This window comes from Arachis hypogaea, chromosome 8 (assembly GCF_003086295.3).
Source record: "Arachis hypogaea cultivar Tifrunner chromosome 8, arahy.Tifrunner.gnm2.J5K5, whole genome shotgun sequence".
NCBI classification, from domain to species: Eukaryota; Viridiplantae; Streptophyta; class Magnoliopsida; order Fabales; family Fabaceae; genus Arachis; species Arachis hypogaea.
In genome coordinates, this window is record NC_092043.1 from 49,898,332 (window position 1) to 49,920,699 (window position 22,368).

Below are 22,368 nucleotides of genomic sequence, written 5' to 3' on the forward strand. Positions count from 1 at the left end.
ATTCCATTTAATAATTAATATTTTGTATAACTTACAAGAAAAATCAATCATTCATCTAATCTAATGTAATCTAATATAATAATAATAATAATAAAGATTAAGATTAAGCAAAATCAAATCAAAGCTGTAAAGAGAATAGGGTGTAGGGTTGTGGGTCCCTAGTAGATGTTCCCTGTTTAGATTGCATTAGGAGATGATTAAAATTTGTGGGACCCAAATAGGGTATGCCTCCTCTGTCCTTAGCAAAATTCCACAATTCCCCACTCCATTTCCTCACTCTTTTCCTTTGACCCCTAACCCACAGACCAAACCCCATCTTTTCCCTTCATTTAATACTTTTTTAATTAAACCCTCCCCCTTACTTTCTTCCTTTTCATTTTCTTTCCCTTTTTCAAACTTAAACAAGCTTGATGCTTCTATCATCCCTCTTACATGATTTTATTTTATTTTTTTACAAACATTATTTAAATAATTTGCAATTATTCAAATTTAGGTTAAATTTTATGGGTTGCCAATGTAAAAATATTTTATATAAATATCTAATCTTATATTGTAATTTACTTAATAATTCATTATTCATTTTTCTTATTCTATTTAATAACAATTAGTTACCAAATCAATTATATTACATATATACAAAAAATTAGTTACTAAATTAATTATTTAAATAAAATATATTTAAAAAATATATATTAAAAATAAATTTAAAAATATATATTTATATACAAATATATAATAATTATTCTTTATGTGCAACTAACATTTTTGTTATGTGATACTTAAGTTAGGGCAATATCTATTTCAATAGCAATTTGGAAGGACACGTGGAGGTGAAAGCTAGTAAAGAAAAAGCAAAGGGCTCACTGTAGGTTAGGTAGACTATGGTAGTTAATATTTTTTGTTTTGAATAAATTATTTTTCATTAAGAAAAATAATTGAAAAACTAGAACTTGATACTTTAGATATTAGATAAATTAGTATAAACAAAATAAAAAATAAATTAGTCTCCTAATTGTTAGAATTTAAAATAATTTAATCCTTTAACCATATTTTTTATAAAAATAAAAATAATGATCTTTTTATTATTGAATACTAATTAATTTATCTAATATTAAAAAAAACTAAAGACTAATTTAAAATGTTACTCATTATTTAGCATGTATTATGTCCTATGCTGGTTGGTCAAATATTTCAATGCAATTATAAGCTTCATCATGAATAAAGTATCCTAATATTTTTTATCTTTTTGATTATATTATAAAAAATTAAATTGTAAAATTAAAAAAGAAAAAGCAAGGAAACCCATTGAGTACAAATGTGGTAAAAACATTGACATAACGATTAGAACTATGGAAGACGAGATACAACTTCAAAACATGTTATCGGATGAATTAATATCAAAGTAAAAATAAAAAATAAAAAAAAACAAAATAAATAAAATGACCCTCCTTTCTTAATTCACCCATTTTTTATTCTACCCTCCAACTTTAATAATTATTTTCCATGAGTAGTTAAACAAGGTTGGAATAAAAAGGTGGTAAAACAAGAAAGAAGAAATAACAGAGTGAATGCAAAATTGATATAAAAAGAGAGACAAGGGTGGGTCAAGGAAGTGAAAAATATGGAGGAAAGGGAATAAAGAAGGCAAATCCTCATTGGTGTGAGGAAAAGAAAGAAAAGCAAGTAAAGAAAACAAACAAACAAAAGGGAAAGTGATGATGAGGTAATGGGAGATTTTTAAGGACTTTTTGGCCTTTTTGGAGGGTTAGGCAAAGGCCTAGTAGGGGCCAAAGGTCATTGGTATGACTTTTATATACATGCAAATTATATTGTTTGGAAATTCTTAAAGACATTTATTTTTTAAAAAATCTAATTTATAAGCTCTAAAAATATTTAAGAAAAGTTATAGAGAAAGTCTAAGGGCTAGTAGATTTATTAAAATTTGGCCAGCAAAATAAAAATGAGTGATTTTTTATCATTAGATAAAATTTCACACCATTAAATATACTATTGATGACTACAACTCACCAAATCTACTGACTTCTAGCACTCCTCTATATGAAAATGTAAAATTGATACAATTAATCATAAATTTTGTACATGCAAATTGTACAAATTTAAACATTTTAAAGTTTAATTAAGTTGATGAATTCATTTAACCCAAGTTCGTTTTATGAGCTCACAGAATTAACTTATTAAATTACTAATAAATAAAACTATTTTTTCTTTAAATTTTAAAAATATTTTTTTAAGATGAAAATTATGAATTATAATTTTTTTTTTGAATTTGGCTAATATTTTTACTTTTACAAAGCAAATTTGTTAAAAATACTATTTTTTTTCAAAACATTCTTACAAATTAATGGCACCATAATAAGTATTTATATTGAGCCTTGTTGAGATACTAAAATTTTGAATTTTCAATGTGTTTAATGAATGATAAACCTTAACTCAATACTTATTAGCTAAATTCTAATTTTTATATACTAAAAAGTTTTTAAAAAGAGCTTATATTTTAAAATGGAAAACTGATATAATGTGTCATACATACACACAAAAAAAAAATATTTTAAAATTAAACATTTTTTTCAGTTTTTTACGGTATTTTTTAGTCTGATAGACCAAAAACTAAGCCGTCACAGATCTAAAATATATTTGTTAAGGGTTTGTTATTGGACAATAATCTACTGCATGTACAATACAAAATTCAAACCTCCAATATTTATTTAAGCAGACGAATGAATTAAACATTCGAGCAATCCAAAATTAAACATTTATTAGGATATAAAAGCACATCCGATCAATGTGATCCAGCAATCCCCAGGACAGACCAATAACGCATGTACTCGCACGAGGGCTTCAGAATTCAGACATGCAGGTTTTGTTCTGCTTTTTTTTTTTAAAATGCGGAATTTACTGTTTTGAAAAATAAAATAATAGACAGCACTGTGGACGGAATTATGATCGGTGTAATACATGGTATATTCTTTAATTAATGCACCAAAATACATCAATTTTAAAAAAGCGAGTAAATTTATTATGCAACAGATGTTATCCAATATAGTGAGAATTTTTTTTAAATAAATTAAAATAATTGTTTATTTTTCAAAATAAGTAAAAAATCTTTAATTACGCAAATTTATTTTTTACGGAATAATTTAAAAAATTAAAAAAGAAAAATTTTAAAATAATATAAATTTTATAATTTAAAATTTAAATTTTGGATAAAATATATAACATCCAATTTGATCTACCTATAAATATCCATATATAATTTATATTCCTGAAATTCATAATACTATCAAAACCGGCCATACAAGCAGATGGGTATCCACGTTACCCACTAGAGTGGGCCTTCAAAAATAATTAGATTCTATAAAAAATTAATTAATTTTGGTCTTATATATCATAATTAGTTTATTAATTATTAGGACTTAGAACTGTTGGAGTGTGGAAGATAATAAATAAACATTATTTTTAAAAGAAAAAACTTTTTGTGTAATCCTCAACTCTCCTATCAAAATAGAAGAAGTGGATTAGTTCAATTGTTTAATGAAATGTTGGCTGAAAAAATAAAAGTTATGCTGCCTCCACCTTATGACATCGTGCTTATCAGAGTTCATTAGGGTTCGTTAAACTATTATTGATAAGATTAGGATCAAAGTTAAGAAATTCTATTTATTTTGTCTTGTTTGAATTCAAGGGGTGACAAGTGGGTTTCTTTTGTTCTCTAGTCATGCATCTATATTTTTAAGGGTTAGGTTTCTTTGATATTGTATGTTAAACAAGATTGATCAAACGGTATTGTATATATATGATTTTTGAGTGAATATCCGATCTGGTTCTTGATAATTTTTTTTTGAAGAGTTACGAAATTTTTAAATAATTTTTTTATTTTTAATATTTAATTTTATAGGATTGGTTATTAGCCTTTTATCAATTATTTTTTTTAATATTTATATGACATGTTAATCACTAATATATTATTTATTTAATTTTTATAAATAAAAACAATTTAAAATCACTAATATTTCTTAATTTTACACAATAAATTTAGTTAATTATTTGAAAACGACAATAAAAAAATAAAAATAAAAACGACATTGATAATTATTCTTAAAAGACAATGAAACTTTCAACAACAAAAATTGTTAATTTTAGTTAGTTCTTAATGAATAAATCAATAGTTTTTTATCTAGTTTTCCAACAGTAACCAGCCACCATAAACATGAACGCAGAAGCAACAAATTTTAACTTCACGTGAACCCTATGTTCAGAGGTGGAATCACTTCTCTTTTCTCCAACGCATTCGGCATTTTCTAGGCAACCACATTGTGAAGAAACCGCTGTAGGATATCGCGGTTTATATAATATATAGTGAGCCAAATTCTTCATAATCCGCTACAGGATTTTGCGGAATACACTTTGGGCCCATCTGTTCATAAAATGTAGCGGTTTATGTGTTTGCAGCTTTTGAACGTAATCCGCGACAGAGTCTAACAAATTAGGTGTAATCAAAAACCGCATTAAAGTATCGCAGATTACATATAATTAGGTTTGTTGCATTTGCATCTGATTTTTTAAAATATTATATTTACGTAACACTTTCTCCCATTTATTTTATTTATATAAATTGCCCTAACAATAATAATAACACAATAATTTATTTGTGCTTTTATTATGATTTGATATGAATATATTTCGCTATAGTATAATATTAGTAGTGATCACGGGTTTAATTACTACAAACTTTATGAGTAATATGTGTAATGTTAACAATCCACGTATACCATCTAAAAATTGAAAAAGAATTCTATTTTGGTTCCATTGATTGGTTTATGAATATATATCTAGCTAAGATACAAAGCAGAGCATAGTTTCTATAAATAGAAAACATGTAAAGACGACCAACTTTCATTAAAGTTAACATGCTTAAAGCGAAGCATATATGTAGTGAATAATAGCACGATAGATTCTAGGTACGTACTACGTTCATTCATAATAAGATCAATGAGAGAATCCAAAGTGCTAAATTAAAGGTGGTGATATTTGATTTAACCCTTTTTCCTATTCCCTACTAACCAACTATAAAAGTTTTGTGTGACTTGGTTTCTCTAAAATCGGAAAGACATGCCTTTCACGGTTTTACCATTACAAAGTAACAAAACCATATGCATGGGAATGGAAAAATAAAATAAAAAAAAGGAAAAAAAAAAGAAAAGAAAAGAAAAAAAAGTCCTAGTTTGAATCCAATCATATCCCTTCTTTGATTTGCTTTGTTAATTATTCTGCACCGGGTACCTTACTCCTGCTGCCAATGCACGTTGCTGTTCATCATTTCATCATTTCATCATTTCATCTATCTGTCGATGTAATAATTACTTGTTCATACATTAATATTCATATATTATTGTTCCAAGCTCTTAGATCCGAAAATTTAATGGCCTAGTAATTAAGTAGATTATTTAGTGTGCATGTTTCTTTATTTTCATTACATTTTTTTTCTCCCAATAAATTTCAGTGTCAAGCAAATAGTTTTATCGATTGCTAGAGTAGAATGTGCAGCAACAATCGATCAAGTATTCATGTGCATGTGTGTATAAATATCTCACAAACAAATATGACAAATCCTTGAATTTTGCAGAAAAAATAACACATCTTCATTATTGTATTAATTAGAAAAAAGAACGAATAAGTCTCTAACTTTCTAATTCGAAGGTATATAAGTTTTTGACTAATTAAAAATATAAAGACATTCTCAATCTTCTAAAATATAAAATACTTAAATTTTCTCATCCAAAATGTATAAGGACAAGTCAATTTCTCAAGAGATTTAGATGTCTCGCATTTTAGAAAGTGAAAGACATTTTTATATTTTTATTTAGTCGATAGCTTATTTAATTTGTCTTTAAAATAAAAATAAAAAACTTATTTGTCATTTACTCGTAAAATTAAATTAAGATATCCCATTGGAACAAATAAAAACAATATGATATTCATTTTGGAAAGTTTCACGTGGTAAAAATATAGAAAAATTTTTAAATTAAATATATTAGTATATCAGTGTTTTAATAAATTTTAATTATTAATTTTAATTATATATATATATATTTTATAATTAAGATCAATAATTAAAAATGACTGAAATATTATTATAGCAGTACACTTAAAAATTTATAAAAAATATAATGTTAAATGAAATCATGAATATCTATAAATATATCAAGTAAAATCTAAATTACTAGCTAGTGCATTTTGTTTGGGCTTTTAGGAGCAATATTTAATGAATAATTAATGACAATCACCAAAATAGGTTACAAAGGTAATGACGAAGGATTGAAGGTTACATGAGAATGTGTCCATTTTTATGCCGCCGCCGCCACCACCACAAGAGCCAATTAAAATTGACAAATTTTTTTGTCGTTGAGAGTTTAATTATCTTTTAAAAATAATTGTTAAGGTCGTTTATTTTTTTAATTTTTTATTATTTTTTTTAAATACATTAATTAAATTTATGATGTAAAACTAAAAAATATTTATAATTTTTAAATTATTTTTATTTATAAAAATTAAATTAAAAATATATCAGTAATTAACGTGTCATATAAATATATTTTGAAGAAAAATTAATCACAGAGAACATAATCAATTCTACAAAATTAAATATCAAAGATTAAAATAAATATATTTTTTTTGTCAGAAACTTCAAAATTCTTCGAAAAAATTATCAGCGGATCGAAATGAATATTCACTCAATAAATTTACTTCCCGTAATATTATACCAGAAAATGTTAGAAGACAAACACTTTTAGTAGATACACAAAAAAAAATATATTGGCTTTCTAATATTTGTGATATACAAGATTTTATTCGGAATAAATCGCCTAAATAAGTTATTCTATTTCTAGTATTATCATCGTTCTTATCCACTACAATTTAGCATAAAAAAAATACAAATAAATCGTTTAATCTTAAGAGTCAAATCATCAAGTACCCTGTTCAAGACTTAAACTTATTCAATTTAATTCGAAGAATAATGATACTTATTAAATAAATAGTACCAACATGGCGATTTGTATGTTCCTTTTTTATTTTTTAAGCTCTTCATTTTCTAAAATTGCGCTACCTTGGACATTGGCACAATTTACGGTTAATGTTTTAAGATTTATTATTATAGATTGTAAGAGAATTGTAACGTATATAGTAGTAAAAATATATATATCCTACTGAAATCGCAAAAAGAGGCAGAGAAAATGGATCCTTGTAATAATGCATATCATATATCAGCAAATAAACGAATCAAAGTTGATCGCACTATTTTATTATATGTGTAAATCATAAGTCTTATTTTATATCTATATATACGTTAAAAAATAACAATATTTTTTAATTTTATTTCTTCACCCTATATAACACACATGCTCATATATTTATGAAGTTATTATCTTACATTGAGAGGGGTCCATTTATTTATTTACTTTTTAAATAATGCAAAGAACGTGTTTGATATTCGATATTGTTATATTATTACTATAAACCAATCCTATCTTATTAAAATAATAAAATCCAAGTTGTGCAAAGAAGTATATTAAAAATAATAAATGGGTCAAAATTATGAGAAGGAAAAATGGTGGGTTAAATGAACCTCTCATTCTGTCAACTATAATGTGAGCTTGGAATGTTACCATCAAAGAATCAGTCTTGTCCTATTACACCTAATTACTTCAAATATTTTTAATTTTTCTACACACATACTTTTCTTTTCTTTTCTTTTCTTTTCTTGTCCTATTACATCTACATATCTCCCATTCTCTCTTTTGTTTACTATTCATCATGTAGAAATATAAATTGATATTTTCTATTATTAAATAAAAGATAAATAATAAAAATGAATTTGTGAACCAACTTTTCACGTATAATACTGAAAAGGAAAAAGAGGCTTAACAATTGTGCCTATTAATTCCTTAGTAGAAATTAATCACCTTTTCCTCCTTGAGCCTAGTTGAATAATCACTTAAGTAACTTATAATATGTACAACTCTTGGTGAGATTTGATCATATGATACAATCTCAAAATTTAAGATGGATGGACATTACAACAATGTGAGATTATACTATATATTATATTATATATAGTTACAGAAGAAGATAAACTATGAACAGGTGACCCAAAAGGCCTCTTGGGCTAGTTGCTTTCTGTTGCCTAATTCAAAATCCATGCCCAGTGTGGTCCTCAATGTTTTCTTTGTCCCAATCTTAGTTGTGGCTTAAGCTTTTGTTGGACCAGACCCAAAAAGAAAAGGAGGGTGTGTGAGCATGTCATCTGCTTGATATCAGACCAACAATTTCACTGCTAGGTTCTGATGCAAGCATGAGAGGAGTCTTGCCTTGTTTATCTACTACATGTGTATTGGCCCCCCTGAAAATAATTGAGTTAGCCATTAAAATTAAGGATTTAATTATATGTACTGTAACTAGAAATGGAAAAAAAAGTTTATACTTTATACACATATCAAATCATGTGTTTATCATATTCACAAAAATGTCTGATTCAACCAAACAATTATCTCAATAATGAACATAAAATGAGTCATAATGAAACTGAATAAATGCCCTGTCCTTTAATAACTACCTGAGAGTGGCTGATTCCAACAATTAAAAAAAAAACCATGCATGAATATAATGCTCTCAAGTGTTGTTGTTCACTTGAAAAGTACCAAATGTATATGTATTACTTAGAAAAACATGCATTATCCAGTCAATTAGAACAATGTTTCACTAGCCTTAATTCTATGAAGTTTCTCCTGAACTAGATGCTTAGCACATAAAGTAAGATAAGAAATGTGATTACAAGTGCAGAAACAGAATATAACAATAAGAGGCAGGGTAGATCTTCATAGCTAGGATAGATAATTTCAAAGGCATATAATATATAGGACACACAGCATGAAGAAGAATGGGTTTGTCTCCTCTTAAGTGCAGCCTGTGGCAAGTTGCACTTTAGAGCATAAAGTACATCATCTAAACTTCAGATGTAATCTAAAACTATTTTTTTTCATCAACGGTTCAGATTATGAACTTCAGAGAAGCTAAAGAAATAAAGATATTTGATAGGGATATCAGATAGAACTACTGACATAACTACCTTAAAATAAGTAATTTTGCAGTTGCAATCTTCCCTCTAAACATGCAGTAATGTAATGGTGTTCGACCAATTGAATCAACTGCATTTATATCTGCACCATACTGTAGGAGCAGCTCCACCATTCCAGCGTCAGATACAAGGCATGCCAAGTGAAGCACACTTGAGCCATCTTTTATGTCCTCCATTAGTTGGATTTCAGTTTCAGATGACATGCTTGAGTGACTTGAAGAAGGCGTGGCAAAAGAATTTCCTATTACAGAAACCAATTATTAATTATACAGTACTTCAAGCAATGCTATTGTCAATAGCAATAAGATTCCATGAGTTTGAGAATGGTTGGATAAGAAAGAGATATACCATCAAATTGACCATTTAAATTTAAAGCATTGATATCCACACTGGATCTCACAATATGCCGGTACACTGATTTCTTGTCATTGGCAAAGATGCTTTCCCAGACCAGTTGTGCCACTGTACGGAGACGATTGTTGTTTGGTATCCGGCGAACAAAGACTTTCTCAGAATACTACAATGGGAGAAAACATCAGGTTTCATTTGAGAAATATTTGTACCAAGTTTTAATTGAGGAAGAAAAAGAATATGTATCTATATTTAAAGAGAAAACTGCTTGTTTCGCTGTAAAAGAAAAGTAAACAAAAATGATATTTTTACAATTACCAAAAGTTGTCCAAAATTGAACAACTTTCAGTTAATAACTTATATTACTAGTTTGTAATTATGGTTTAAAATGTTTGGAACTTGAAAGGGGCTTATAACTTTAGATGAAAAAGAAAAGAATAAGTTAAAAGACAATGTGCGAGATCCACGTATTAATTACTTTCAGTGAAAGTTGTCCAACAACTTTGTATTGTTGAAATAACACAACTGATAGAGGAAATGGTTAACAGATTAAGGAACAAGGGATAAGCATTCATCCTCTTAGCCTAGAGTGTACTGATAAAAGCTTAAATGGCATATTTTCAAGAACCTATTCACCAACTTCACACTCACATGACATGGACAAAATGGCATGATACTTTCTAACCAGCAGAGTTTGAAATTTTAATTTACAAAATGGAGTTCAAGAACACATTGAACATTGACCAAAATTTTAACTATGTACTAAGTTAACATGTACCTACATTCTCTAGCAATGAATATAACTCTGTAGCAATCAATTCTTTCAGGATTATGGAGCAACATATAGGATTATACTCTTATCAATTAATGCATGTCATTTAAACTTAGTGGTGGGTCTGGCCACTAAAAAAGACCAAGTTAACGGTGCAGTTCCCCATTAACTAAGCTCAAATTGTATGCAGTGAGCCAGTAATTGGTTTGGAGAATAGATATGTGTCTGAGAGAATACACATTGGATAGATTGAACAAGGAAAATAAATATATTAAGAGGGTATTTGGACTTGAATAAAATGAAGGTTAACCTTTTGGTCAGGAGCTTAATCCAAAGCGAAGCCTAATGCTAGAATCCAACATCCTTAATCCCAATAAATGCAAAAGTCATCATGGAATTCAAAAATAAATTCAATGTCCCTTAAAATATCCAATAGATTAGTGCAAGCTTAATTCTATCTCGCACTCCTTCGCCATGCAAGAATTTCTCCTTTTACACAGTATTCTAAGGATGGAAAACTTAAATAAAGAACTTTAGCAGAAAATTTTAAAATATACATTTAATTCCCACAGATATATTTCTTTCCAACTAGGAAGCAACTTGAAATTTTCATTAGATTAATGGTTTATTACCTTTGCATGGATGAACCTCTCCTTTAGTGAAATGGGATCATCATATGCAGGTTTTCTTGCATGAAATAATTTGGTTCTGGTGCCCTTAGATGATCTGAATTGCGAAGGTGCATGTCAGAAAAAGTTCTTAAAAGCTAATAAATCCCCTTGGAGTTGGAAATACTTACCCATCAAGAGTATCATCTGTTGAAGTTTTCGAATGCAATAACTCCTCCCAAACTGAGTTTGCAAAGAGATTGCCAAGTGATTGAAACATGCTTAAAACTGAGGAATCCCATACTTTCACATCAAGTGTCAGTGATCTTACCTGCAAAATATGTTTTCCAGTTTATACCTTAGGCAAAGTGAATATTAAATACAAATTTATTTTATTTATTTGGTTAGAACATAAAATCATTCATTTATATGACTCCATTCAACAGAACAAGATTTTCAAACTGGTCTGGATTTCAAACATGCTTCACCCCCATTTTTCTAAATAAAAATTGAATTTTGACACAAGGCAGATGTAGTTTATGCATTATCCACTCTTCCAAGCCCAAGGAGGCTTGTGTGAGACAGCATGTTAGGATATCTCTACCCAACAACATTAATCCTTTGGGAAGATGCAGTTCTGGTAGTTTTCATTTCTATGATAATAAAAGCAACAACCAGACATGGTGTCTAGCAGCCATGATACTGATGCAAAAACTTAAACAAGCAACCTCAACTACTTACTTTGGATATATGTACACCAAGATTTCGATGAACACCAGAACATTCAATGCATACAAGGATGCCAAGGTTTAAGGATGCCCAGTCTGGTTCAGATTTACCACAATCAGCACATTTGTCATTCCCATTAACCCTTCGAAGAACATCGATTGGCTTTTCACATTTTATACTGTGTTTATGCTTCTGCAAGCCATTAGGTGACCTATTTGACTTGGGGGTGATCTTGCATGCCAAACCTGAATTTACTGCCATTTCCTCATCAGAAGAACTTTGTACTGAATCAGTTGGGCTGGCAGAATCCCAGTCACCACCTTCTGAGAGAGAAATTACAGGCTGAGGCTGCAATACAATTCTTTAACGATTATAATAATCTAAATTACATGCATTTTTTTTAAGCAACTCTATCAATATATGGATTGTTCTATGTTTGCCAAAATATGGAAGTCACCTCTATCCTTTCCACAATTTCTCTCTTATAATTTTCCCCCGTTTTTTTTTTCTGTCAAAATCCGATGCACTACATATTAGATTATGATACAAAAGAAAAGGTGTTCCTTGATGCACTACACTGCATGTTGAATTTGACACATTTTCTTTGTGCCAGGACCCCAAAAATGCAATATGGTGGATTTTAACATAAAAATAAATAAAAGAGAAAGAGAGAGAGAGAGAGAGATCATATTCTGATTAATTATCACAAAACATCATATTACAAAAGCTATACCAAAACCAGAGACATCTCCCTGCTTATTTATAGTTTGAGATGCAGTTTGAAAAAGCCAAAAGAAAAATTCATAAAATGACTATGTACCTTTCCCAGCGTGTGTATAGTGAGCAAGGATGCAATTACTCCGGTTATCTTTTCCATCCAATCCCTTTGGTCCAGGGCATTTTCTGCCTACATTGTTTCCTTATGTATTATCAAAAATATAGTAACAATATCAAAACTCAAAAGCCAAACACATGCGTTAAATACATTTTTGGTATGATTACCTGCAATGTATAAACCTTTGAAGGAGAAACAATCCTAAAGCAGAATCTTAAATCTGTCTGTTCGGCATCAACCTTGATTGTTGATGTAAGCAAGTTCACCGTATGACGAGCAACAGGCTTTTCATCATTGGCTCCATGAATATGTGAAGATATCAACCGACTCAAAATGCCAGAAGAATTATCAAAGGTATGATGACTCTTCTGCGAGTTGGCACCCTGAAATGGTATTCATGCTAAAAAATTATTAAGAAGATCAATTAATGAGATAAGCATAATCAAGCTTATAGTACAAATACTTGATAATTACTACCATAGTTTCAAGATAATTATCAATTTGGATAAAGTGGAATACTAGAGAATCAATGTATCTTGACAATTATACAGAATCAATGTGTCTAGGAAATTATATGTATCTAGGCTATTTATAATTGCCTAGATACATTGATTCTCTAATGTACTACTTTGTCCAAATTGCTAGTTATTTTGGAATCGAGGGAGTAACTTCTAATCAGACACTTACATGGAAGAGAGTCAATGGTTTGCGAAAGTAGTAAAGCATTCCGCGACTATCAAGAACAAAATACCTTCTCTTCCAATCGCCTCTTAAATTGCTGGATCGTTTTGAGAGAAACCCTTCTCGAATGGTTTGAACCTAAACATTATTTGGGCACTTTTCTGAGACGAACAGATTCCAATGGATATAACTCAGATATTAAAAAGACTAGATTCATATTTCAAAGAGGAAAAGAGGATGAATTGCCATATGCTATAATACCTTTCCGGTTTTGACAGATTCTGTTACTGCATCTAACACATCACTTGATATCCTAGAAAATGGAGAGTCTCGACCAGGAGAATCATAAAATCCCTTCAAGGACAACTTACTTTCTTGATGGACAAGTTGCTTGTACTCTATCATTCTTTCAAATAGAGAAACCTGCTCCTCATTGTGACTTTCCCTTGCTTTTTGTACATATGACAAAACCTGAAACATGGCAAATACAAGAAAGGAAAATTCTTCCATTCATTCTTATATCAAGAACAATAATAATAATTCGTAATTACAAACCAAAAGTTTTGCACAATATGATTGAAAGAAACATCATCTACAACCACCTATCCATGCAAAAGATTAAAAAGTTAGTGCCAATACCAGTTTGATTCTGTTACTTAGGACCCTATTAGTCAGTGGCAGTAATAATTAGTCTTACAGATAATAGGAGGATTATATAATTTTATGATACTTTTTTTATCATATATTAAGAAACCAGGTAATCAGCAATGATTCCTTAGGATTAGTTTTGACATATACTTTAAGTTCATGATTGATTCCTTATTTAACTAGGATTGGGAGCATAGTACTATAATTAGGGATTAGTATATTGATTATGGTATCCGATCATATTCTCTCAGAAATATATATCCATATATTCTTTTGTAGTCTTTTGCTCTTCTGCTTTCTTCCTTTCCTATTTGAATCCCACATTCTCCATACTTAGGTTGCTAGGGTATCAGCACCAACAGGAGAAGGAAAAGTGTAGAGTAAGTTTTTGGCATCTTTTAGCATATTGGGAGAGTTGAGATGTCTCTCTAATATCATCTCTATCTTGTAATTCATCAATAGACACTACTCCTCGATTCTAGTTCTAGCAGTTTACCATCTTCAACTCAAGTTAAAAACACAATGAGTAAAGAGATAGTGGGAAAACCTCAACAATGAAGGGCTCCAACTGATGTAGTAGTTCATATCCCTGCAAGAGAAAGAAGTTTTAGAAATAGCATAGGCGTGATACTCTGTATGGGAAATCCATATGTGATATGTCACAATGTTATATACCTGTCGAAAATATTGAAGATGAGCATCCATTACTCCAGTGACAGCCTCCAAAAACTCGAATCTTTTTTTGGCCTCGACATTGTGAAGAGCACTAATCTAGGAGATAACATATGTTCTGTATTAAAGAGCTAAACAAATACTATAGTTTACAGTATTGTTCAAAGCAACCTATCTTGTTAACTAAAATTACCAGATTGAAACGGGCTTCTTCAAATGAGCTTCTTGCATTGTGCAATTCCTGGAATGTCTCTACCAGATTAGATTAAAAAATTCATGGTGGCCAATGCCAACCTAATACAATGTATATTGGGAAAAAACCAAAGGTAAGATTTTGGACATACCTCCTCTATTGCAATGACGATATCCTGCCTAGTACTTTTCCTCAATGACATAAACTTCTCCCGTGCCTGCGAAAAATCCATGTTAAATTGTGTTATGATCAAGAGATATGCCAATGGAGTTTCAACACCTATATTTTGTTTTTCAAATGTGCTAACTTTTTTCCCGTGGACTTGACAACTTTTAAGTACAAACTTCATCAGCAATTGAGAAGCACCTGGTCATATGCAATGGAAGCCTTGTCAAAACGCTTTCGAGCTTCCTGCAATGATTATTTGAAGCATGAGAAGGCTAAATAAAAAGGGAAGGAAAAAAGGCTTCACAAGACATGTGATTTGTAAAGATCTTACTTTTTAGCTTAATTCTACGAATTAGCAATGTAAAAAGGTTTTACAATGTCATCCAATAAAAAAATTTGTGATTATATGGCCTTTCGAGATATTTCAGTGGTTGACTAAGCACTTCTGCTAATGCGATAATATATGATTGGATGTTAACGTAATTTTTCAAACATAATATCAACCCTTTGGGAAATTATTCTTTACAAAGTGTCTTACTTTAAAAATTGAGTTCCATCACTGATAGTTTCCATGTCCATAGTTTCAACTGATAGTCTTATATCATACAAATTAGAGCTGCATAGTAGCCTCTTGAGAGAGGATGGCGGCATCACACTATATCACTCATCTATGAACATTTTTAAAGTTTTGCGCTACTTAAGCGTACCTTGACATCCATTATTTCAACATTGTAAATGTGAAGTAGACGGTCAGTCAACATTTGCTCCACCTAAGAAGCCAAAACAAGTTTAGTCAACCTAGCAAATGTCAAACACAAATCTGGCTCTAATTTGGTGCATGCTATGATAGCTATTATTGTGGTAGCTATGGTAACTAAGTAACACTGGAAATACTTAAAAAGTATTGCTAAAATTAAGGTCACATTTTTTAACTATTGGAAAACTTTTTTTTTTTTTTTTAAAGTAAAAAGGTGTTACCAAATAGTAAAAAAATGTAACTTTAATACTTTATAATTGTTGTTAAAATTATATAGTCAGCATAATGATAGCTATCATAGACTTCACTCTCTTACTTAAAAAGATCTTCAACAGTGTGAGTCTGTTTGTTCTATGTTTTCTACTTTTAGTATTTTGTGAAGAACAAAGTAAAAATAATAAAATTCCTTTCTTTTTGTTTTTTTCTTTTCCATTTCTTATTTTCACTTTTCCTTCACAAAATCATAAATAGAGAAATCAAACAAACCTTATCTTGCATTCTAAAAGAAAATAAAGATTGTAAAGCCACAACTTTTCGCCAGTTTTCTATCCTTGATAAAAGAACAGAAAAATATGAAAGAAGATAATACTAAACAAACTGTTACCTGTGTCCTAAGAGCGTCCTTGAATGTACTGATGTCTCTCAAAGCCATAGAGAATTTGGTCATAACAGGCCCTAAGGATGCCAAAACAAAATTGATCAAAACTACTAGGAAATTAGAAAAGGATACAAGTTTTCCTTGAATTAGAATGAAGCAGATTAGCAAACAACAACAACAACAACAAAGCCTTGACATCTTTGACCACATTTCCTATCCCATGGGATGTTAGAAGCTCCTTTAATGGCCTAAACATATCATGCAAAGAATTGGAGTATATATCCAGAAGACCAAAAACGAGGAGGCTCCCCTAAAGTAAAGATCAATAAAGTTAGGCGTGCAACTCATTTCAAAGCATTCTCACTTTAAAGGATCCAAATCACAGAATAACATATCTAATGCTCCTTCAATCTTGTGAGCTCAGGGTGAATAAATAACCTAATGTTTAACCTCCAATATATCTAGCCAAGATCTCTAACAAAGCAATAAGCATACAAAAAGCAGTCATTTGGGCTTGCTTTATCAGGAAAGACAAAGAGGAGGGAATAGACCAACAAGCCTTACCTCCCAAAGTTACAAATAAAGGATCAGAATGTTCTCCCCCAAAATTTTCGAGGGCACTTGCAAAGGTGAAGTCTCCATCACATGCATCTAAAAGCCCATCCCTACAAAAGGGGTTAAAATTATCAGACCACAAGAAATTCAATGGCATGAAAATACTTCTACTTAATTAATTAGAGAATCGCGAGTCAAGTAATTGCGAGTCAAGTAAGGAAGTGGAAGCAGCTGAGGTTCTAGTCTTTTTATTTTTCATTTTTTAAAAAAATTAATTAGAGATATCATTGAGTTAGGCTACTCCATGCTTTCAATACCAAAAGCTAGCTCAAGATGAGAGGATTATTGCCAACACTAATATAGAATATAGAGGCTACGCCTACCATGACTATATCAAGTTATCAACTAACACTGTGATACTTCTGATACACTCCCTCATGTCCAGGACTGAACATTTGGAGCTTAAAGTATGGAAGAACAGGCAAACTTTCTAAGAAATAATAAGCTCTAATACCATTTTAGAATTGAGTAACAAGGCTAAGCCAATAATATCGCTAACATATATTAAAGTCCCTCTCTGCCTTCTTAGGAGAGCGGAGAGATTATAATTTACAAGAAATTCCTGTGTGGTTGTGAGGTATCAGATTGGATATACTCGTTCTTCTCCACTTACAAAATAACATTCTAACGTATAAATGTTAGAATGACACATAACTAACTATGAATTATTAATTTAAAAGCGATCAAAAGTCAAAACACACCAAACTTAGTGCTCTAGGACAACTAAGCCTATAAATATGGCGATATATTCACTTAGCAACCACAGAGGAATATCATCAATCACATGGAAGATGGTCTGTATAGAAACAACTTAAAAGGGAAATTAAAGAACAAAAATGAAATTGCACGAGAAATGAAAACTTACGTGTACTTTTTACACCCTTTGTAGAATCTCCAGCATCTGGCGCGTAACGATTCTGCACCTTCTTCCATGGTCTGCAGCTGCATTGCGAATCATGCATCCACACAATCCATTCAACCATCATCAGCCAAAAGTAAATAATAAAAGGAAAGAAAAACATGCATGACATGAAAAATCTACGTAAAATTCACTCTTTTTTATACGAATCGAAGCAGAAAAACGCAACGATGACGTAAATGATTAAACCTGCTGGCGGAACATGGGAGAGTCCTGTAATTTGGCGAAATACATGCTGGAAGGATGTTGATGTTGTTGTGTTATTGGATCAAAAGAGAAAAGAGAAGAAACGAGAGGCATTTGATTTTCTTTTCTTGTGTAATTTTCTGAGTTCTTTTCTCTTTTGTTTTTTTTTTTCTTGTTTGGATGAAGATTGATTAATAAATGTTGTTACTTAATAAGGCATTGCTGTTTGCGATTTTTGATCTCTGTCGCTCGAAAATCTCAATTGCTCTTCTCTCTCTCTCTCTCCAACTACCAACTAACTAACTAGGTAAAAACTTAGATCTCGTTTATTTGATGGAAATTGATAATTAAAAATTATTATATAACAATTTAATTAAATTTATTAAATTATTTAATAATTTTCAGTTATTAAATTTATATAAAATTAACTGGACGTTTTGTTTGTTGTTGTTGTTCTTCTTTTTATTATTATTATTGGTGATTTATTATTATTATTATTATTATTATTATTATTATATACCTTAGCAAGCTTAAGGTTAAAAAAATTAATTATTTTATGATTTTTTATATTTTTATTAAATTTATAGTTAAGTTATTATATTTTTTAATTAAAATTTTATATTATTCTTAATTTTATAATTAAGTCTTTTTTAATATAAAAAGTATTAGAATTAATTAAATATTTATCTATAATTTAAAATCTTCTTAAATTTTTTATTACATATTTTTTTTTTAAATTAAGTTAATTTTAATGATTTTGACATGAAAAGAATTTAATTACAAAATTAAAAATAAAAATAATGTAAGGACCTACTTAAAAAAAATAAAAAGTTTTAATTATAAATTTTGTAAAATTATAAGAATCAGCAGAATAATTAAACTAAAAAAAGACAATTACTCTTACATCTTTTCAAAATTAAAAATCTCATATTATTGGATAATAAATTTGTTTTGCACAATTCTAATAAACAAACTATTTATACATTTAACCAATTCAATAAATTAAAGTTCAAATAAAAATAAACTTTCAGAACACAATAAATATATTATAAACTCACACAATTATTTATCAAGTTTTATAGTTCAATCAAATGATAGAATAAATTAGTTATTTAAAATTTAATTAAAATATAATACTCTATATTTTAATAAAATATAAGGAGATTCATTTCTATTATGGGTATAATGAGAATTATTATGTGACATGAAAAATGGTAATTTTTTTCCTAATTTCGAACAATACCAGAATAATTACTAAAAAACAATTAGTCTCTGGAAAGCACAGAAAAATTTAAAGAATATATAAGATGAAAGATATCAAAGTAAGTTAATAATAATAATAATAATAATATACACCTAAGTCAATCTAATGATGAAAAATAAAAATTTAGAATAGAGTAAAAATCACATTAAAAAGAACTGCAAGAGAATCTGATGTTTGGAGAAGCATATCTTTTTCCAATAGTGAAGGAAAGAACAGAAACGTGGGTCTTGTGACCTTGTCTTCATCACATTCACACAAAACTTCTGATCTTGTCTTCTGATCTTGTCTCATTGGGACTCTACTGACATTGACCAACACTTTTTTCTTTTTCTTTTTTTTTTTAAAGAAAAAAGCATAAATTCTTCATTTTCTACTTTATTTCACAATTTTTGGCTGAGTTCATGTTAAATGTGAACAGAACACTTTACCAGTTTCACCATAAATTGGGCTTATCTAAATGGATTTGAATTGCATTCACATAACACTACACTTTGCTCTTAATTAACATTCTTAATAGAGAATTAATACTTATATAGTAGAGGAGAATCAATTAACTCAGTATCCATGAAAGGTGAGCATAAATAATATACTGTTACCATTATTCTAAACTTTTTTTTTTTTTTTTGGTAAAAATGTAATGAGTCTCTAGTTTTCTTTTTGAAACCGCCATAGAATAATCTGCCACATACCAATTCCACCATAGCTTATAAACAAGTAGGTGCTATAATTTATGCCTCATCCTTAAGGAGTGTTGCACTCTTTGTTAATTAAACAAATCTAAACTTTTCATTTATTATATTTTATATTAATGGTTCAGATTTAGGATTTATTAGGATTTGAAGTATTTTATTTTTTATTTGTCCTTTTTTGTTATCTTTAATATCAAGTTAATTTCAGAGTGCTACACTAGAAGCATTGCATTTCTTTTCTTTTTTTTTTCTGGAGCGTTTTAGCATTCACTGTAATTTATATATATATATTTGTTCAAGATCACAGGTATCTTGCAAAGGAGGCAATCTGGTGCGAGCCGCGAACATTCACATTGTGGTAGGGCTAACTCTCTCATCAGGAATGTTACCTCCAAAGAGATTATTGAAGATTTGAATGAGAAGAAGGTAGAGGCTCTAAAAGAAATGTGGGGTGCTTCAATCTTGATGCAAAGTGAGGAATACATTGGTGCAAGAAAGAAGCTCCTCAGTGCACAGAAATTATACCCTGAACTTGATAACATCAATCTTATGCTTACAATCTGTGACATACTACTTCTTGCTTCAATTGTAAGATTATCATCAGGTAATGAGATTCACCTTGATTGCATTCTTGATTTGATATATCCATCAGCCACTTATTCAGATGCTAGATGTTATCTTCATGATCTTGTTACATTGATAAATGGAATCAAAGATGAGTTTCCTGGATCTGAGTTAGCACTAGAGATTGTAAAGAAAGCACTGGACATGGTTTCGGATAAAGAGAAGCGTTTTCATGATCATCACTTTAGGAAGAAAAATGATGCCGTTTCTTGGAACGAGGTTCTTGATGGAGAGAGCACAGAATCTGCCTCCACTTTGGAGAAAGATTTCCCAAATCTTGAAATTCCATTTGAACATAGGAGCTTGGAGGGATCCTTAATTGAAGATCAAGAATGTCAACAAAAACAAGAATTCTATAATTTTGAGGAAGAAAGAAATGCCATTTTGTTTGAACCAAACCAGATTTGGGCTATTCACTATCAACATGATGAGGTTAAATTCAACCAATGCCCTTATGCAAAGATCAATGTCAGAAGTGGTGATTTTCTTAGTGTTACATGGTTGAAACCAGTTCCATTTAATGATGATGAAAGAATGTTGTGTAATGCTGGTTTTCCTCTTGCTTGTGGAGTCTTTTGCCTAGACACAAATGCATGTGATGATCATGTGAGGACTAAGATCTTTTCCTACAAATGTTGTTGGAATATTGGTTTGATGAATGATCAGAATCAGCATCAGATTGAGATTTACCCAAAAAGGGGTGAAATTTGGGCAGTTTACAAAGATGGGGTTCTTGATGATTGGAGGTGCAATCCTGAAGAACTTAAAAGGAGCAAGCTTGGATTCATAGAAATGCTTTCTGATTATTCAAAATGCAAAGGTGGAGACTTTGTTCCTTTGGAGAAAGTTAATGGTTTCTGCAGTGTCTTCAAAAGACTAACATGTGGAAGAAAGAGTCCTACTTTGTTTCATGTTCCTCCCCAAAAACTTTTTCTTTTCTCTCATAAGATCCTATCTCATAGGCTTATTGGAGGAAGAGATGAAGCTTTATTTGAATTGGACCAAATGGCTTTGCCCAACAACCTCATCTTCAAGGATACTAATCCTTGTGATGTTGGTGAGAAAAGTTTATCAAAATGTGGTTTTTCCACTGGCCAAGTTTGGGCAATTTATTGTGGAAAAGATATGATGCCACGCCAATATGTTTTGGTGAATAGTGTAATTTCTAATAAGCATGTTTGTGTGACACTTTTAGAACATGAATTAGAAAACTTCGAGAAAAGATTGATAGGAGATAGATTCATTGCTTGTGGAATGTTCAAACCTTGTAATAGTAAGGTCATGTTGAATATGTCACGTTTCTCTCATTTGGTCAATTATGTGAATGGTGCAACTAGGCCACAACAACACTACATGATTTATCCCAAGAAGGGTGAAATTTGGGCAGTGTACAAGAATTGGGATAGGAATTGGGGGAATGATGATTATGAAAAATGTCGATTTGGAATAGTAGAAATTATTTCAGACTTCTCCAAAGAAAATGGGATAAGAGTTGCTAAACTAGAAGAGGTGCAAAATTGTGTAACATTTTTCTGGATGCAAAAACATGAAGGTTTTGATCTATGTTTTACTGTTTTTGAAGCAGATATGCATAGGTTTTCTCATCAAGTTATAGCTTACAGAGTTCCTGGAATTGAAATGTATGGTATTCCTGAGGATAGTTGGCATCTTGAACCTCAAGCAATACCTAATCAGTAGAAATTAGAAAGTGTTCTAGCTGCAGTATCTTGTATTAAGGATGAGACAACTTCTAATGTATCTTAAATTCATTCTCTATCTTATGTTATTGAAACTAATTATGATGACTTATGTTAGCATTATCCAGAAAGGAAGCACTTGATCTATTATTCTTTTTGTTCTCACAAAATTCCTACACTAACAATTATGTTCAAGTCACTTCATCTA

General features: G+C 30.0%; 3 protein-coding genes across 4 annotated transcripts; 1 reads left to right on the plus strand and 2 right to left on the minus strand.

The window, feature by feature from the left end:
- Positions 1-7,860: 7,860 nt before the first annotated feature.
- Positions 7,861-15,577, minus strand: LOC112708104 (ADP-ribosylation factor GTPase-activating protein AGD1). 2 transcript variants are annotated; one of them, XM_025760242.3, is made up of 16 exons: positions 15,519-15,577; positions 15,010-15,054; positions 14,795-14,860; positions 14,644-14,691; positions 14,454-14,549; positions 14,326-14,367; positions 13,392-13,601; positions 13,137-13,268; positions 12,617-12,832; positions 12,435-12,521; positions 11,627-11,962; positions 11,077-11,216; positions 10,910-11,003; positions 9,503-9,671; positions 9,146-9,395; positions 7,882-8,419 (listed from the first exon to the last, which is right to left on the minus strand). In XM_025760242.3, the coding sequence occupies exons 1-16, from the start codon at positions 15,570-15,572 to the stop codon at positions 8,320-8,322; spliced, it is 2,085 nt and encodes a 694-aa protein (XP_025616027.2). In that variant the 5' UTR covers positions 15,573-15,577; the 3' UTR covers positions 7,882-8,319. The 2 variants fall into 2 exon arrangements, with proteins under 2 accessions (XP_029144511.2, XP_025616027.2); XM_029288678.2 differs by lacking the exons at positions 9,146-9,395; positions 9,503-9,671 and having other exon boundaries at positions 7,861-8,419.
- A 433-nt stretch (positions 15,578-16,010) lies between these two features.
- Positions 16,011-17,742, minus strand: LOC140174762 (ADP-ribosylation factor GTPase-activating protein AGD3-like). The gene is made up of 4 exons (XM_072200275.1): positions 17,647-17,742; positions 16,731-16,831; positions 16,173-16,243; positions 16,011-16,019 (listed from the first exon to the last, which is right to left on the minus strand). Exons 1-4 carry the CDS (start codon positions 17,727-17,729, stop codon positions 16,011-16,013), a joined length of 264 nt encoding a protein of 87 aa, XP_072056376.1. The 5' UTR covers positions 17,730-17,742.
- A 137-nt stretch (positions 17,743-17,879) lies between these two features.
- Positions 17,880-22,161, plus strand: LOC112708106 (uncharacterized). Its single transcript, XM_025760244.3, has 2 exons — positions 17,880-17,996; positions 20,140-22,161. The coding sequence occupies exons 1-2, from the start codon at positions 17,880-17,882 to the stop codon at positions 22,159-22,161; spliced, it is 2,139 nt and encodes a 712-aa protein (XP_025616029.2).
- The last annotated feature ends 207 nt before the right edge of the window (positions 22,162-22,368 follow it).